Raw genomic sequence first — 18,594 nt, forward strand, 5'->3', positions numbered from 1 at the left:
AGTGAGCGGGCGCCTGTGTGTTTCTTAGCTGCCTACTCGGCTTAAAGAAGACCTGTTTGAAACACCACATGCCAGATCTAGTGGACCACCCAAATGCAGAGGCATTGGAAATGCCCCATGGCCCTACCAAGCACCTTTCTTGGCCATAGGTCCATCAGGAAGCGCAAGACGGAAAGGGGCTCATCAGCAGCTATTGCTGTCCGTCTGAGTCTGCTTCCCACCCTGAGCAGCATGGCCAGTGCAGGTCACCCCATAGCCCTGGCTGGGGAGGGGCTGGGCTGGAAATTGTCCAGTGAATGACAACACCAGTGAACAGCTCAGCTGTGTGAGTGTGCAGGCTTGGGGCACTCAGCAGTGTCCTTGCATGGCCAAGCCTCCTGGGAGAGACTTGAAGGACCATCAGAGCAGGACCTGGTCTCTGCCATGGTCCCTGGACACCCTGAGGAAGCTGCCCGAGGGCAATTGTCACAGACCAGCCCCTTGCAGCTGCCAGTGCCACCACTGGCAATGCACTCCAGCTCAGGGAGGTGGTTTGTCCCTCCAGAGAGGGACACCGAAAGACTGGTTCAAAAGTTTATTCTTGCATTACAGACTCATGCTTGCACATCTCATGCGTGCGATGAGATGAACTTGAGTGAACAGAAGTGCCATCAGCTGTTCCTCGGGGTGCCCTGAAGACGTGTGGGGCAGATGGTTTCCCAAGGCCCCTGCAGTTTGCAAGAAACATCCCCCAGGTAACCACCACGGGAATGTGCTTCTTTGCATCTAGGACCCCGTGTCCATTCCTTGTGCCATGGGGTACCTGAGATGCGTGCAGAGCAGGATGATTCACCGCAGGGCTGAGGTGCCTCCCACCCTCTGGGAATGGCAGCAGGAAGCCAGAGAGATACTACAATTGCTGCAGTGTACTGCCTTTGCATGTGCAGGGGAAGGACTCCTGTCTCTGATCACCCCTGGGTGCATGAGGAGTGCACGAGGCCAGCTCAGATGTGCACACCTCACAGAGCCCTGACATTTCTCTCTGTGACTCCAGAAGCAAACCCCACCATCCCAGTCAGATTTATCTCACCGGCCTTGGACAGGTTGCTATCTGCTGTGTGAAGAACCTGTTCTAGGTCCCGGTCAGCTAGGTCTTTTTGGGTGGTTCTATGTAACACCTAGAAAAATATTAATCTCAACACCAGATCAATTAATGATTTTGATTTTGATAAAAATCAAATATGAAAGTATTTGATAAAAAAAGATTCATCAACATGTGATTCCAAGGCCATTTTATCCTCCATGCTGAACTAGCTGAACAAAAAGACACTTCCATTGCAGAAAATCATCTCCTTGCGAAATATTTCCTCTGGAAAGGCTTTTCTGTGCTGTTGGCTATAACGTGGTGTAAGGCTACCCTGGTCAGACTCAGTCATCCATTTTTCAGACAGTGGGAACCAATGATTCTTTATAAATATAGCAGCAAGCAGCATAGTGACATGACACAGTCCTTTTTTACCTTCCCGTACATACTTCTCAAACGTGAGATTTCACTCCAGGCTCTTTCTCAAAGTGAACCCAAGTGCAGGAAGCATGAACAAACAGACTTGCTCTTTCTGCAAATGAAAAATATTGGCTGTGTGTGACGTATCCTTGTATTCCTAATATTTGAACTATCTAGCACTTCAGTTGGATACCTTCAACAGTAGAAATAACCCCTTCCAGGGAAGAGTTATCTCCAAGGACATGATTTTCTCCAATGGAAGTGTCCATTTGTTTCAGAAAAGTCCTAAGGAGCGACGAGTCTAAGAAATTTGCTGCAACATTTTGCTAATCACAGAGTCGTTCTGTCTTCTTTGCTCTTTGAACTTATCTGTTTCATCATGCTAGCCCCATGCCGGAGCTCATGTTCATATCTAGCTCTCTCAGCCACTAAGCAGGTGTTCACGCTGGGGTTTGAAGTATGAGAAACACAGCATACTTGACAGAGGATGAAACAGGCCTGAGAGGCTGGATTGTGACTGAACCCCATGAGAGTAGCTAAGGAAGGATTACACTGAGCTCAGGAGAGCGGCTTGTGAAAGTAGGTGATGGCTGATATTCACTGGGTCACCAAGGAAATGTGATTCTGGGATCACTGGGTCCTGAATTTCTGAAGCTTTAATGCACATACCAGAGCAGTCCACATAACTGGACTAATACTGACAAAGCCGGGGAGAGTGAGACCTACCACAAAGGCTACCTTCCATCATGCTCGCATGTCCCAGAGAAGAATAACTCCCTTTGGATTAATAAGTCACTTGTTTCTTTCTTCACTCTGCTGCTAGGCTTTAGAGGTGTTATTTCCCAATCTCTGAGAAACTAGCAGTCAAAAGAAGACCAGAAAAGTGCTTTGGGAGTGGAACAGCTAATGCATCATCTCTCTTATGTCGATAGTCTAGGACTCAATTCTCTTTTCGTGAAGGTTCAAGTCTAAAAAGCTCAGGCAAGTTGTGACGTAGAAATCTGTCGTTCTTAATGGAGTGCTCTTAAAGTGACATTAAACATGGTGCTCAGCTGGAAGCATTAGCCATCAGCACTAAGGCTGGGTGATTTGATTTTCACATGCAGACAGAAGCCAAAAACCCCATATAAATGAACAAAAGTGAGAAGGGATATATTTTCCTGCTTCTTCCTAAAAGACGGTTTTTTCCTCTGCCTCTTGCAAGAGAATCCAGAGATCATCCTCCAAGGAAGGAACATAGCTGAAATCCCCCAGTTCCACAGGGAAGAGATGCCCGATGTACTCGGTGCTTTTGTTTCCCTTTCCCCCAGGAAATGAGAGGTGTTGGTGAGTAGTTCTTCTCTGCTTTCTTCAACATTTTTCGTAGTGTTTCAGTGCCTGGAAACACAGCAGAAGCCCTCATACTTCATGTGCATGCTTCTAAAAAAGTCAGATGGGAATTATTCAATCCATCCATCTTAGAAGCACAGTTTGAACAGGGTGAGTTGTCCTAGGGAGTTGCCTAGCGCTCTGCTCTCACTAGAGTATCAAAACAAAATGCCTGACAAGGGGATACCAGGATGCTGCTTTGGCCACCCCACTTTGGCTCTGTATCCAAATTTGTTGGTTTGCTGAGTGTTTGTCATGATATTACCATGGGAATCCCAGCCTGATGTGGTGTTAATTTTGTAGTTTTACAGGTGTTGGTATGTCCAGATCAATTAGGGTTAGGTTAGAGTTAGGGTTAGGGCTGGGGTTAGGTTAGGCTTAGGGTTGGCGTCAGGTTTTTCATTAGGGTTTATTGGCCCTGTGGTAGAAGATATTCATCGTCTCACTGGTCATGCCACTCGAGTGAACCTTGTTCTTGCCTGCGGATTAGGTCTCTGAGCCTCTGCTCGATCCTGTCCTTGCCCCACAAAGGACAAGGGGGAGGGCTGTGATTAGGGTTCAGTGACACTGAGGCACTGAAGGCCAATCTGAGTCCAGTCTTGGGTTATTGTCATTCACAGATCAATACCATGCATGTGGTCAGTTCGTGTAACACCCTCATCTACAAGATTTGGGGTAACCAGGCCTTCATTTCTTCCATCAGAGGTTGGCACTACCTGTATCCATGAACAAATCGTTGTACCTGGGCCACGGATTGAGGCCAAGGCCTGTTCGTTAAGCTAGCCCAGTGCTCTAAAGTTCCTGAGAGGTTCAGCACCCCATGCCTTATGTAGCAAATAATGCATCAGTTTTCTACAATATCCTCATACGAGGATGTCCTCATCCTGATGGACCAGCTGATGAAGTATAGACTAGACAAGTGCACGGTGAGGTGGACTGAAGACGGTCTGAACTGTTGGGATCACCGGGTTGTGATTAGTGGCATGAAGTTCAGCTGGATGCCAGTCACTAGCAGCCTACCCCAAGGGTCAACAGTGAGCCCAGTCCTGTTCAACACCTCTGTTAGTGATCTGGATGATGGGGCAGAGAGTACCCTCAGCGAGTTTGCTGATGAAACAGAACTGGGAGGAGTGACCGATATGCCACATGGCTGTTCTGCTCTTTGGAGGGACCTGGACAGTCTGGAGAAGTGGGATACGAGGAACCTCAGGAAGTTCAACAAAGGGAAGTACAAAGTCCTGCTCCTGCCCCATGCACCGGTATATGTTTGGGGCTGAGTGGCTGTGGAGAAGAACCTGGGACACGGAGGTGAACATGAGCTGGCAATGTGCTGCTGTGGCAAAGAATGCTAATGGTGTCCTGGGCTCCATTAGGAGGAGCGTGGCCAGCAGGTGGAGGGAGGTGATCCTTCCCCTCTGCTCAGCACTGGTGGGGCCACACCTGGAGCGCTGTGTCCAGCTCTGGTCTCCCTTGTACAAGAGAGATGTGGCCTGCTGCAGAGAGTCCAGCAAAGGGCCATGAAGATGATGAAGGGACTGGAGCATATCTCAATATGAGAAGGTCCTGAGAGAGCTGGGAGCGTTCAGCCTGGAGAAGAGAAGGCTCAGAGGGATGAAATTTAGTCTGAACATAAGAGAACACTTCTCTTTTGTTTAACAGTGAGGGTGGTTAACACTGGAACAGGTTGTTGAGGGAAGTTGTGGATTCTCCATCCTTGGAAATATTCCAAACCTGACTGGAATCCATCCTGGGCAGCCTGCTCTAGCTGCCCCGTTTCATCAGGGGATTGGACAAGACAATCTGCAGGGGTTCCTTTCCAACCTCAAGTATCCTGTGATACTGTGAATATTCAATTCTTCATTCATTAAGGGTCTTCTCAGTGCTTCAGAGGATTGCTCTGGAAAGAAAAACACAAAAAACAACCAACCATCCAACAAAAACCCCAAATCCAACAACGCACAAAACCATAAAAAAACCGCAAATGCTCCTAATCCACCCAATAATCCTACAAAAGCATTAGGTCATGGTATTTTTATTTCTTTTCTTTAGAATTTGAGTTTTTGAGCACCTCTCTAAGCATTTCCCACTCCTTTTGCTTTTGCAATAGTGTTAGTACTTGAAGACACAGTGTCTTGGTGGCGCAGTATCTTTATCTATTTATGCTTTTTTTCTCTGCTTGGTGACTGCTTTCAGAGCTCCTGTCTGGTTTTCAGCTTTTGCGGATTTGCCTATGCAGCACGACATCCTGCACTATTGATCTTTGTGTTCACAGCTCAGAGTTCTTTCAGTTGGACATTCTCTTTTTCTTACATCTTTAGCACTTTCTCCTTTTTCTGCATTTACTTCCTGAGAATCCCCCATATCATCTGCCTCAGGTACAGCATGCACTTCCAAGACCAAGCATTATGTTGATGGAGGTGTTAGTTTCCAGCAGAAGAAAGGAGCTTTTTATTTCCCAATCCAATCCTGCATTTAAAATGTACAAGCACAGTATTCCCTCACAAAGTCTTTCAGAAGAAACCCGTAACACAAGGGTCCTGTTGTGATTTTTCCAGGCATGAATTCCTGCTGGCCAGGAGGTTTCTTAATGTTTTCTCACCCACTTAATCATCCCCAGGAGTCTGCAAGAAGCATTTTTCAAGGCCTCTTTCACCTGCTCGTTCCTTAGGCTGAGTACGAAAGGATTTAAAAGAGGTGTGACAATGCTGGAAAGGACAGAGAGTATTCCGTTGAGGTGCCTGGCGTCCCTCTGGTACAGCCTGGTATAGATAAAGATGCAGATGCCAAAACCCACGGAAACCACAGTGAAATGAGAAGCACAAGTGGCAAATGCTTTCTGTCTGCCCTGGGCTGATGGGATCCGGACCATGGTTGAAATGATCCAAGAATACGACCTTGCACTCAGTGCCAAGGAGCCCAGGAGCAGGACAAAGGACACCACAAAACTGTTCAGCTCAACAAGCCAGGTGTCGGTGCAAGCGAGGTGCAGGAGAGGTGCGTTGTCGCAGAAGTAGTGGTCAATGACATTGGGACCACAGTAGAGCAGCCTGGCTTTGAGGACCACTGACGGCAGGACCATGACCAAGCCACCCACCCACGTGCCCAGGACAAGTTGGCTACACACCCTTCCCATCATGATGGTGGGATACCTCAAGGGTTTGCTTATTGGCATGTATCGGTCACAGGACATGATGGCAAAGAGAATGAGCTCTGTTGCAGCCAGGGAGAAGTGAAAGTAGAGATGGCTGAAGCAGCCCGCAAAGGAGATGATTTTCTTCCCTGACAAGGCACTTGCCAGCATTTTTGGCACCACAAAGGAAGCCATGGAGATCTCAATGATGGAGAAGTTACCGGGGAAGTAATGCATGGGAGATTGGAGATTGCAGTCTGTATGGACAAGCACAATGATAAGAGCATTTGCCAGGGCAGTCACCACATAAATAAGCAGGAACACCACAAAGATGATCTCTACCTCACAGCTGTAAGGAAATCCCACTGGGATGAACTCTGTCACAGATGTGATATCCACCCTCTCCAAGCATTTTCTGTCACCGGGAGAGTAACAGCAACACAATCTCCTTGAAAATTCAATTCATTGACTTCAGAGGAAGATCTTTCCTCACTAGACACATCTCCACTCCTCCCCACTCAGCAGTCACCAACTCTTGTTACAGCTCTTCACTTAAGAAAGAACAGTGAACAGGCAGGTCTTGGCTGCCCGGCTGCTTCAGTCTCTCTGCTGCCGTCAGTCAAACTTTCCAACAAATCACAATGTAAGTTTCATTATTTTCATCCTACGTTTCCTACATCTGTATTTCTGAGTCACACATGCTCAAAGGGGCAAAACATTGCATTTGCAAGGGAAATATTTTTGCTCACACATCACTTTGTTCATGCTTACGTTCAGCAGTGAGGACACCCCAGGTATGTATTCTTGGTGCCTTGCTGAAGGCAGTTGTTCCCGAGTTCCTGCTGATAGTTCAGTGCTGGTGACCAAGAGGCAAACTGTGGAGAGACAGACTGAGAGAGAGAGAGAGAGAGAGGATCCCACGCTCCCAGTTTATATCATAACATCAGAAGAACTCACTCTCTCATTGAGTTACTCATTGCACAGCTCCCAGCACAGCGAATGCAACGTGAGCCACAGGGCTCGGACTATCAGAATAAAAAGGGCTTTATGCTCTTGCTGCTGCTATAACCTTGGCTGTCTTGCAGGATCTGACAAGCTGAGCTCCATGCCACGAGAACTGGCCGCTGTTCCCCATGGTCTGCGGAAGCCCTGACTGCTGATTGCCATGGGAATTAGCTAAGTCTTTGCAAAAAAGCCTACAAAATTAGTAAGTTTGAAACCTCCCAGGGAAGGAGATCCAGAAAGCAATAGTCAGCTGATGGCCGGAAACATTCTTTGTTACTATTATTGGGATTTTAATTTCTCCTTTAGTGAAGAGAGTAGATTTCACAGTGGGACAATGATACTTGACAGACCCTCTGAGAAATGCCATAGGGTATGATAGAATAGCTGGCTCCCTCACAGCAACTTGGGGCCTCAAAGCCTGGAGATTTCTGATGCAGGGGATTCTGGCAAAGAAGTTTTATGTAAGATTTATAAAAGTAGAACACTTCCCATGTGGAACTGATTTTCTTCTGCCTCCACCAAGGCTTGATGGCCTCATGAAGCACCAGACAACAAAAGCCTTTTCCAATGAATCAGATCAGGGATGAGCCTTCAAGGCTCCTATCCCTCAGAGAGCCCAACATGCAGATGGGCTCGCAAACAAGGGGTCAGCCGGACCATTGAGGCCATCTCACAGGTCACCCATGAAGTTGAAACGTGCTGCAATCAAGTGAGCCACGTGAGTGAAGTCTCCCCGGAATAGCAGGCAGTGGTTGGGTTTTCGATATGGCAAGGCCTGGCAAATTGACTGTATTGGGCCACTGCCAATGCAAGCACTACGGACTCACCCTGGTGGGAGCGACTACTGGTTGCCTAGAAACATACCCTATAGACCATGCCAGCACCCGAAGCACCATCTTGGACCTTATAAGGCAAGCTCTGTGGCGAAATGGTAAGCTAGCAAGAATTGAGTGAATGGGACTCATTTCCAGAATAACCTCATAGACTCCTGGGCCAAGAGACACAACATTCGCTGGGTGCATCACATCTCCTATCAGCCACAAGCCTCCAGAAGGATGGAGTGATACAATGGACGGTTAAAGACTATGGTGAGGGTGTTGGGCACTGGGGCAGGGAAGCACTGAGATACAAATTTCGCAGAAGCCACTTGACTGGTTAACACCAGAGGCTCTGCTAGCCCTCCTGGTGGTGCCCAAACCAAGCCCCCCATACCGTGGGAAGAGATAAGGTCCCCGTAGTACACATGGGGAAGTGGCTGGGGAAGGCAGTGTGGGTTGCTCCTCCCTTGGGAAAAGGCAAGGCCGTTCATGGGATTGTCTTCGCTCAAGCAGTTGGATGCACTTGGTGGGTAATGCAAAAGGATGGGGAAATCTGGTGTGTGCCTCAAAGAGATTTAATCCTTGGGGGAAAATAATCCATGCTGTGAGCTGTATGTTCGAGGAAGTAATGTAGCAGGAACCACCTGAACCGATGAAGAGTGAGCTTTGATGGGAACTGGGCTAGTGCAACGATGACCCAAACCCAGCTGGTGTTGGCACCCAACAATCCAACATGCAGCTTATCCTGTCCTGAGTGACCACCTTGATAGAGGGGGCCCAGGTCATTGCCTGTTCTTATGGACATTTTTGGGAGTGGCAGAGGCCCATGGAATGGGGAAATGACATTTATCTCTCTGACAAGGAACAGGGGATAGTGATTAATGAGGACGTATAAATCCTTATGTTGGATGTAAAGATGGTTTACATATGCAGTATAAGTTTTAAGTGTTGGTGAGGGGGATTTCAGGAATGAGAAATAGATACAATGGGATGGTCAGGAGATATGAAAACATATCAAGTTATGTGGGACCTGAGCATGATGCAAACGGTATGGAATAAGAGGTATAGATTGTACTGGCTCTGGCTGGGAAGGAGTAAACTTTCCTCACAGCAGCCCATGCAGTGCTGTGCTTTGCACTGGTTGCTAGAACAATGTAGATAATGAGCCAGTGTTTTGTTTATCACTGGGCAGTACTCGCATAGCATGAAGGCTGGCTCGCCTACTCTACCCCTCACCCTCCAAAGGCCAGTAGGCTGGGGGTAGGCAAGAGGTTGGGAGGGGGCACAGCCAAGAGAGCAAACCCAAACTGATCAAAGGGATATTCCATATCTAATGATGTCATGATCAGTAATAAAAGATGAGAGAAAGGGGTTGGGCAGGGGCATTCATAAATATGGCATTTTTCTTCCAAACCAATCGCTAGGAGTGCTGAGGCCATGCTTCCCAGGAATTGGCTGGACACATGCCTGACAATGGGAAGGAGAGAATGAATCTTGTTTTCCTTTGCTTCTGCCAGAGGCCTTTGGTTTTCTCATTAAACTATCTTTGTCTCTAGCCACAAGCTTGTCCATCTTATTTTCTCCCCGTCTTGCTGCGGAGGGGGAGTGAGAGAGTGACTGCATGGAGGCTTAGCTGCCAGCCAGGTCTGCCCATCACTCCGTGGTATATTTCCATACATACCTGGAGATCTTAGTCTAGCTTTCCTACTACTGCAATAGTGTATGCTGGTGTTTGTGGTCTTTCCCTGTGCTTGAGTGGTATGTGATGGCGGACGGGACATCACCAACCTCCAACAGCTGTTATTTGGATTACTTTATATGGAGAAAACTCCCCGGAGTAGTGGCTTGGAAAATCACACAGCTGGATCTGGATTTCTTCTGGGATTTTCTGTCCACACCAACCTGCAGAGCTTGCGCTTCACAATTTTCCTTTTCACCTACCTCGTGGTCCTCATAGGGAATGGCCTCGTCATGCTCAGGCCTCCACAGCACCATGTACTTCTTCCTGAGGAATTTGTCCTTCCTGGAGATCGGTTCTACATCAATCACTCTGCCAAAAATGCTGGTGGGCTTCCTGAGAGAAGACAGCAGGACCTCCTTCGATGGATGTACTGCCCAGCTGTATCTCCTGGTTCCCTGGAGGCACCAAAAGCCTTCCCCTGGCTGCCGTGGCCTGCAACCCTTACGTAGCCATCTGTGACCCCCTGCACTATAACCTCATCATGAACGGGGGGGTTCTGCGTCACACTGGTAGTGGGGTCACAGCTGGCTGTCATACCAGTACAAGTAGGGCAGACCTATCAGGCATTCACTTTGCCCTTCTGGGCATCCCTTGACCTTCATCACTGCTTGTGTGACACCTCCTCTGCTAGAACTAGTCTCTGCAGACACTTTCTGGAAGCAAGTGGCACTACACACCATCGTCGTGGTATTCGCAGTCCTTCCCTTTGCCTTTCTAGTTATTCCTTACAGTACAATTATCAGGGCTATTCTGAAAATGCCTTCAGTTCTGAGCAGACATAGAGCCTTTTCTACTTGCGCCTCACACCTCGGGGTAGTGACTCTCTTCTTTGGCTTAGTCATGGCTGCGTGGTTTAAACACTAGTCAAGGCACTCTGCAGGCACTGGCAAATGATAGATTCATAGAATCACAGAATGGTTTGAGTTGGAAAGGAAGATCATCGAGTCCACCTGCCCTGTCCCAGGTAGGGACATCTTTCACTAGGTCAGGTTGCTCAATGTCCCATCCAGCCTGACTTTCAACACTTCCAGGGATGGGACATCTACAACTTCTCTGGGCAACCTGTTCCAGTGTCTTGCAAACCTCATTGTACAACATTTCTTCCCTACGTCCGATTTAAACCTACTCTCTTTCAGATTAAAACCATTGCCCCTTGTCCTGACACTACAGACCTTGGTAAAAAGTCTCTCTCCATCTTTCTCATAAGACCTCTTCATATATATATATATATATAGGGTTGACTGGACACCTCCAAAGGCCCATTCCTATTTGAATGCTTTCCTGAATGTAGGACAACTTTTGTTCTAAACTGACTTGCTGGTCATTTGGAGAAAGAAGGTCAAGACCGAGTCACTCAGCTTTTCTCAGTGTCTCCCTTAGAATGAGATGAATCATCTTCCAGCTTCTCCCTGTGTCTCTGACGGTGGCAAAGTGGGCCTAGACCATGATCTGAGGTGTTTTATGTCTTGCATGATGTGACAGCAGTTCCACTCTCTGGAGGATCACCTTCACTTTCCAAAATTGCAGCACACTGGAGAGGATCTGGAACAACCTCCAGATGACTGGATGCATCGAAGAAGTCCATAGGCATCCTACAGGTGATGTACCCTCAAACACTTTAGGATGTCTTTAATTGCCTGCTGCTTGTTCATTGTGGTTTAAGCTTTGATAGAGAGTTATCACCGGCCTGGCTTCAGTTCTGTCTCTAATTCCTTTTCAGTCTTGGAGCTTGGCTGTATGACACAGCCTTTGAGGGAGGAAACACAGCAACATAGGCAGACCACAATGAAGAGGACTTACCGGGTCATCCAGACAGATGGATGTTATGGTCCTTATCATGTGTGGTCAGTGCTAGTAAATGCCTCATGTAATGAGGACCTGGTCACGGACAGGCGGGAGGCAAATAGTTTGCTCTGTTTCACACATGCCCCATGTATGCATTTTGATCTGAGCAAATGCCCCGCACTTCCATAAACATAAAGAATTGCCATTTCTAGGGCATGAATCACCCCGTTTTCAGAGAAACAAGTAAAAACCCAAATGGAAAACCTTTCTTTCACAGACGGGGCCAAGATATTTGGGTGTAAGACTCAGCAGGTGGATCAATGGGAGAGCCTCCCAGGTTGACCTTGCACAGTGAGGGTGGGGGTTTCTGCCTCTGGGTGTCTGAGACTCATGATGGGCTGCAAGAAAGAGCATTTGGGGATTGTGCAAGACTTCCTGGGGAATGTCTAGGAAAGGACCAAAGGCAGCAAGAGAGAGGGATCATGATGGTTTGGGGAGGAACAAGCGTGGGAAAACTGAGGGAAAAGGGGATAAAAGGAGATGGTCACGTGTAAACAGGTGGCCGGTCAGTACACTTGTCTGGCCATGCCCTGCAACTAGTCAGCCCAGTCTGTCTCATGTTCTTATTCAACTCCAATTTCCCACAAGTTTCTGGGGTGTGGATAATCTCTGGGTTTGTGTATGGATGGAGGTCCAATTGCCAGCCACTGGAGTGGGAACCATAAGTCATATGGGCTCATGTTCATATGGGAGCCCAGAAACTGGAGACATTGGAGACTGTGCATATAATGTTGTGGTGGATGTCAGTGGGTGTAAGCACTAGCAAACATCAAAACAGGGCAACCGGTGAGTAGAAGCAGCAGCCTGGGAGCCCAGCATTTAGAGACCCTAAGTCTGGACTGGACACTGGAGAACCCAGAGGGTCTGCAAGTTGGCTACTGGAAGGAGAAGGTGGCCCAAACCACCTCCTGGGAAAACTGTGCGGTATTAAGGGTCTGGTACTGATAAGGCCACAGGTCTGGACCTGGAGGGGAAGTTGCTCTTGATGGGAGAGAGCAGCAGGAAAGCGTGGAGCTCTGCCTGGGCACAAATCATGAGTCAGCTGAGAGCTGAAGGGTCAGCATGAGAGGGTAGAACAACATGGGCAACACTGTGGTGGGTGGATGTTTGCTCCAGACCTCCTGATCAGGAAGAGGAAGTAAATGAGGCCTTCTTCAGACAACTGGAAGAAGCCTCATGTTTGCAGGCCCTGGTCCTCATGGGGGGACTTCAACTGTCCCAAGTGCCTCTGCTGAAGAGGCAACATAGCGAGGTGAAAGCCATCCAGGAGGTTTTTGGAGCTCGTTGATGACATCTTCCTGACTAGGGTGACAGAGGAGGCAATGAGGTGAGGTGCCCTGCAGAACTTCATACGTTCAAAATGGAAGAACTGGTACGGGATGTAAAAGGCAGGAGTGAGAAGGTAGAGTTGAGGATCTGGAGAGAAGGGAACAAGGCAGAGAGCCTTGATGTTCAAGGATCTCCTTTTGAAGCTCCAAAATGGTCCACCCAGACGTGCAGGAAGTCAAGGAAAGGTGGCAGGAGGAAGGCATGGATGAGAAAGGAGGTCCTGACAAAAAGAAACAGCATGAAGAGGAAGCACAGCGAAGGTGGAAGCTGGCTGCCTTCCAGCCTCAATGGTTCTGTGATTCTGTGCTGGAGAGAGCTATTTGTGTTTGTGTGTTTGTCTGTGTGTGGGGGAACTGGGGAGATGAGGGCGTCCCAGGGCCAGGTCCCAGATAGATGGAGGGTCTAAGATCACACAGCTGGATCGATCCATATTGTCTGAGTGTCTATATAGGTATACATTTTCCACTAACATAGCCTGACCCACAAACAGCCCAATCCTCTTTTATCCTTTCTCTTCTGACCCAGGTTTTGCTGGCTTTGTGCCCTCCTTTGGTGTTTTGGAGACTGTGTTCATGGCAATTCCTACCTGGGTCTGTAGTGCCCTGCAACACCTCATGCTGTCATCTCGTGAGACTCCACCATCAGGGTGAGGCATCCGCACACAACCCTTAACAGCTGACCAAATGGAGCTTCAATCCAGAAGGACCTTAAGAAACTCAGGGATTTGGCCAACAGAAACCTCTTGAAATTTGTAGGATAATTGGCCAGTCTGGCCTCAGGGTGAATAACAAACCTATACATCAGGGCCAGATGGAACCTGATGTGCTGAGGAGTGACTGTGAGGAGAAGGGCCTGGGAACTACAAGGGACACCATGAGAGCCAGTGGTTTACGCTCACTGTGAACAAGGGCAGTTGCATACAGGGCTGCATTAGGAGGAGCATGGTCACCCAGACCAGGGTCATCATTATCCCCCTTGACACAGCACTGGTAGGGACCCCCACACAGGGGTTTGTCCCAGTTATTGGCTCCCTGTTTTGATGGAGTTGGGAGGAGCTGGAGAGTGCCCAGAGGAGATCTGGCAAGGTAGAGTTTGGGGCCTTAAGCAGACGCCCAGTGTGGAGGGGCTGAGAGACCTGGGCTTCTTTGGCCCTTTTGCCCAGTGGCCGAGAGGCTCAGCACAGTTTGGGAGTAGCCTGAGACTGCTTGAAAGGTGATTTCAGAGATGGTGGAGCTTTCTGAAAATTGGGAAACACCATGAGAAAGAAAAACTGCTACAAAGTGCAGCTTGGGAGGTTGACACTGGAAACGAGGAGAAAGAAATACCACTCCAAGTGTAGTTCCGTGGTGCAGTAGGCCACCCAGAAAGAGTCTGGATTAGTCAAGGCTTTGTATTTCAATGAACAATCTGCGGGGATGGAGAGATATCAGGAAGGGTAGGAAGACGCTCAGGTGAGACCAAGGTTGGTAAGCAGGGTGGATGTCAACAGCCTTCAGGGAAAGAGATGCAGGTGTAGGACACCATAAGACATCCTGTGGTGGAGACAGCTGTGGGCACTGGCAAGGCTGAAAGCCCCAACACAGCCGAGGTCTTTGTCTGCTGGGCTGTGGCTGTTCTCTCTGCTCATGATGCCTGTCAGGAGACATCTTAGCATTATAACACCAGGACTTCATTGCCTCCTCGTCACAACGTGTGAGCCTGAGAAAGATTGTATCATAGTCCTGCTCTAGGCATTGCACATCCTCACATCACACTGCCCCAGGAAGAGCCCTGAGCAATGCGTGAGGGACAAGATCTCTCCTCCCAGGGGCTGGGGGTCAGGGCTTGGCCCATTGACTTACTATAACACATCCAGGGTTACTCAACATCAGAGCCACCTTTTCTTTCCTTTGCCTACCTGTCATGAGTACCTCCAGTTTTCTGTTCTAACCAGCCCCCGGGGAGGCTTTATCAGTAATGTCCCTCTGTGGGACCCATTAATGCTCCAAGAAACTTTGGAGTTTGAATCTGACTTTGACTTCCTGAGAGGTTTCTTCGACTTCCTCTCAGTGTCTGAGGTTCATGGACTCAGCATCAAACCCACCAGAGGGGTCATTAAAATGTCTTGGGCTGGTCCTCTGCTGCTGAGCTGCTGGGACAAGGGGAGCTCACAGCAAGCAGGCAGCGCTGCAGAGATACAGCTCCGCCCAGGAGCAGCTTTTCTTCAAAGCACAGTAGGGCTGAGGGCACTGCCCGCAGGCACCGAGGGGAGAGGAGTGAGGCAGAGAGAGCTTAAAGGCAGTCGGGAGTGGGAGGATGGCTAAGAGCTCTCTGGGAGACAAAGCATCAGAGCCCTTGACAGGGTAAGTCTCTGGGAGCAGGGCAATGCAGACGCAGTTCCTGGAGGCAAGTCCTAAAGCTGGCACAGTCCAGAGCTCATGGGATCTGTAAGGAGGACTCCCTGTCCAGAGGCTCTTGTTAGGTGAGTTTGAATGGCTGTGAAGCCAGGGGTGCAGCCAGGCGTGCCCAGGGCTGTCCTTCAGAGCAAGGTCCCTGTGCCCCAGGGGCTGCGTACCAGGGCAGGGACTCTGCCACCTGCCAGGGCCAGCACTCAGCCTGCCCAGGGAGCTCACTGAGGGGAGAAGCTGTGGGTGGAAGGAGCGACCCACTGGAAGGGCAGGACAGGGCAAGGTCCTTCTGCTGTTGAGAAGGTGCTGTATGGGTCAGGGTGGTTCACAGCTCCAGATCACCCCCAGGACATTTCCCAGGGCACTTTTCAGGAAGCACAGCAAGGCAGGGGTACATGGAAACAAAGGCGCTTTCCAGGGTCGGTGCTTTCAATTTCCTGCTGTGCTGGTAGGAGGAAAGGGTAATGGAGCTGTCAGGTTTGCACGGGAGACTGAGACCCCTACAGCATTATAGTGACTTATGAACAGGTTTTTCAAGGCACCTGATAAAGTAACTTCACACTTTCCTCTGCCTACAGAAAGCATGGACATCACCTTTTTTGTCTCTTCAGGGTTTATCTGATCTTCTCTTTAGGACCTGCCAACACGGAGATGCCCTGGGCAGTGCCCTGTTGCCAGGAGCTGTCTGCAGGGCAGAGCTGAGCGCACAGCGGGTGGGATGGGGTCTGTGAGCGCTGGCAGGGAGGAGACGTGGGGACAGAGAAAGAGCTGCTGGCAGGGAGAGCTCCAGGCAGCAGAGACATGGGCAGGGAGTGGGAGGAAACTGCAGACAAGCCCTGGGGTAGGCTGCCTTCAGCCAGCTCTCTTTTGTCCCTCACTGTAGATGTCTTCTGGGCGTTGTCTGCTGTTCTGACCAATGGTCTGACTCTCCCTGTAGGCCATCCCATCACCAGGACATCTGACTCTGTGCTTTGCCTGTCCTGCTGGGCTTGTGAGCTGGCCCCAGAAAAGCACAGCTCTCCTGTAGGATCCTAGGGAGTGCTGAGCTTTCCCTTGGAGGTCAGTACTCTCCCCTCAGAGTCCTTTGCTTCTCTCTGTGAGGTGTCATGTCCTGCTCTCTCCATCACAACTCCACCTCTGGGCTGGGATAGAAGAGTTTGCAGATCTGCCCTTTGAAACAGGGCTCCCCTGCTCTCATCAGAGTCTGGTTTTGGGGTTTTTTTTAAAGGGTAATTTGTGTGTGAAGTTGTCTTCAAGGCAGCACAAGTGAAAGAACAGAGCAGCTGGGTAACAGACTAACAGACACTGCAGTTCTCCTGACTGCACTAAGCTACAAAGACATGAGCCCTTTTGCCTGTCCTGTCTCAAGACTCCACATTTTCAGACATAAAATAAGTATTTCTACCCCTAAAAAGAACACTGATCAGATGAGATAGTGGAAAATAGAAAACAAAGACAAAATTCTTGTAAGGACATGCTGAGCCTCTCTTCTGCAGCCCACACCCTTCCGAGTCATGAGTGAGGCTATGGATCTTTTCCGATAAAGGTGGATTACATCTGGCATTGGTTGTGGACATCGGAGCTGTCACAAACCAGCTCCATGTACCCACTGCAGCAGAGAAAAGATGACTCCTCAGCTCCTCACAACACACTCAGCCACTCACAAAACTGAGAAATGAAATGTCTTTCAAATGGGGAGGATTTCTATGAAAATGGAATGGCTTTGCTCAGAGGAGTCTGTCCTAATTTTTCCTTGTCCCTTCCTTTTTTGTACAGGCCCGCATGCCAAGAAACAGCAGATGTCCAACAGCAGCTCCATCACCGAATTCCTCCTTCTGGCATTCGCAGACACACGGGAGCTGCAGCTCTTGCACTTCTGGCTCTTCCTGGGCATCTACCTGGCTGCCCTCCTGGGAAATGGCCTCATCATCACCGCCGTAGCCTGCAACCACCACCTCCACACCCCCATGCACTTCTTCCTCCTCAACCTCTCCCTCCTTGACCTGGGCTGCATCTCCACCACTGTGCCCAAATCCATGGCCAATTCCCTGTGGGGCACCAGGGCCATCTCCTATGGGGGATGTGTTGCCCAGGTCTTTCTGTTTGTCTTCTTGATCGCAGCAGAGTATTCTCTCCTCACTGTCATGGCCTATGACCGCTACGTGGCCATCTGCAAACCCCTGCACTATGGGACCCTCCTGGGCAGCAGAGCTTGTGTCCACATGGCAGCAGCTGCCTGGGGCAGTGGGTTTCTCAATTCTGTGCTTCACACTGCCAGTACATTTTCACTACCAGTCTGCCAGGGTAATGTCCTGGACCAGTTCTTCTGTGAAATTCCCCAGATCCTCAAGCTCTCCTGCTCAGAATCCTACCTCAGGGAAGCTGGGCTTCTTATATTAAGTTGTTTTTTAGCTTTTGGCTGTTTTGTTTTCATTGTGCTGTCCTATGTGCAGATCTTCAGGGCTGTGCTGAGGATCCCCTCTGAGCAGGGTCGGCACAAAGCTGTTTCCACGTGCCTCCCTCACCTGGTTGTGGTCTCCCTGTTTGTCAGCACAGGCATATTTGCTCACCTGAAGCCCCCCTCCATCTCCTCCCCGTCCCTGAATGTGGTAGTTACAGTTCTGTACTCGGTGGTGCCTCCAGCAGTGAACCCCCTCATCTACAGCGTGAGGAACAAGGAAATCATAGAAGCCCTGCGGAAAGTATTTGAATACGCTCGACTTCAGATTAATATAGTGCCTATTATCCCACTAGGGCTCGCACTGTACCTCAGGAAAAGTGAGGGCTAACTTTTCTTCGTATGTGTCTTTATTTTTAATTTGTGGTTGGGGTTTTTTCTTTTTGCCTTTTTTTTTGTTTGTTTTGTTTTGTTTTGTTTTGTACCTGTGATATTATTGTTCTTAGCCTCCTACTTGTTTTTTCTTGACTGTGCTGGGCCCTGGCCAGTATCTACCAAACACTGCTCGATACTATGCAGCACCCACAGGAAGAAGAGAGGGGAAAAAAACCAACAGACACTGTGGCTAAACCAGGCACTGTATCAGTTGCCCCTATAACTAAAAAGAAACAGTGGAAGCAGAAGTCAGCTCGTTCAGTAAGGGATGAAGAAGCTTCTCCTAAGAGGGAGCAGGAGAAAGAATCAGAAGAGGCAGCCTGTTCTGCGGCAGAGCAATCACAAGAACAGGAGGAGGAAGAGACTGAGGCAATCAATGAGACAGAAACCACCCGCTCCCTATCCCTGAGTGAGCTGCGAGATATCCGAAAAGATTTTAGTCATCAACCAGGTGAGCTAATTCTCAGCTGGTTGCTTCAATGCTGGGATATCGGGGCCATTAGTCAGGAATTAGAGGGTAAGGAAGCCCGGGAGCTGGGATCCCTTGCTAAGGATAAGGCCGTTGACAAAGGTATTGGAAAAAAGGCAGGAGTCCTCAGTCTTTGGCGGTGACTCCTGTCAAGTGTGAAGGAGAGGTATCGCTTCAAGGAAGAAC

General features: G+C 49.2%; 2 protein-coding genes across 2 annotated transcripts; one reads left to right on the forward strand and one right to left on the reverse strand.

Moving 5' to 3' along the window:
* Positions 1 to 3,695: 3,695 nt before the first annotated feature.
* Positions 3,696 to 10,080, reverse strand: LOC132320265 (olfactory receptor 6C4-like). The gene is made up of 5 exons (XM_059832538.1): positions 9,991 to 10,080; positions 9,746 to 9,940; positions 6,793 to 6,856; positions 5,451 to 6,238; positions 3,696 to 3,803 (listed from the first exon to the last, which is right to left on the reverse strand). The coding sequence occupies exons 1-5, from the start codon at positions 10,078 to 10,080 to the stop codon at positions 3,696 to 3,698; spliced, it is 1,245 nt and encodes a 414-aa protein (XP_059688521.1).
* Positions 10,081 to 16,884: 6,804 nt separating this feature from the next.
* LOC132320266 (olfactory receptor 14A16-like) lies at positions 16,885 to 17,895 on the forward strand. The gene has a single exon (XM_059832539.1). The coding sequence runs from the start codon at positions 16,906 to 16,908 to the stop codon at positions 17,893 to 17,895; it is 990 nt and encodes a 329-aa protein (XP_059688522.1). The 5' UTR covers positions 16,885 to 16,905.
* The last annotated feature ends 699 nt before the right edge of the window (positions 17,896 to 18,594 follow it).

Source organism: Gavia stellata, chromosome 34 (assembly GCF_030936135.1).
Source record: "Gavia stellata isolate bGavSte3 chromosome 34, bGavSte3.hap2, whole genome shotgun sequence".
NCBI lineage: Eukaryota > Metazoa > Chordata > Aves > Gaviiformes > Gaviidae > Gavia > Gavia stellata.

Excerpts from the sequence above, each read along its gene's own strand:
- LOC132320265 (XM_059832538.1), bottom strand. The coding sequence starts at position 10,080 with ATGACAGCCAGCTGTGACCCCACTACCAGTGTGACGCAGAACCCCCCC. Across the intron at positions 6,857-9,745 it reads TTCCCTATGAGGACCACGAG|TTTGCCTCTTGGTCACCAGC; the intron begins GTAGGTGAAAAG and ends GTCTCTCCACAG. Across the intron at positions 6,239-6,792 it reads GAACAACTGCCTTCAGCAAG|ACTGCAATCTCCAATCTCCC; the intron begins GCACCAAGAATA and ends TTGTCCATACAG.
- LOC132320266 (XM_059832539.1), top strand. The coding sequence starts at position 16,906 with ATGTCCAACAGCAGCTCCATCACCGAATTCCTCCTTCTGGCATTCGCA.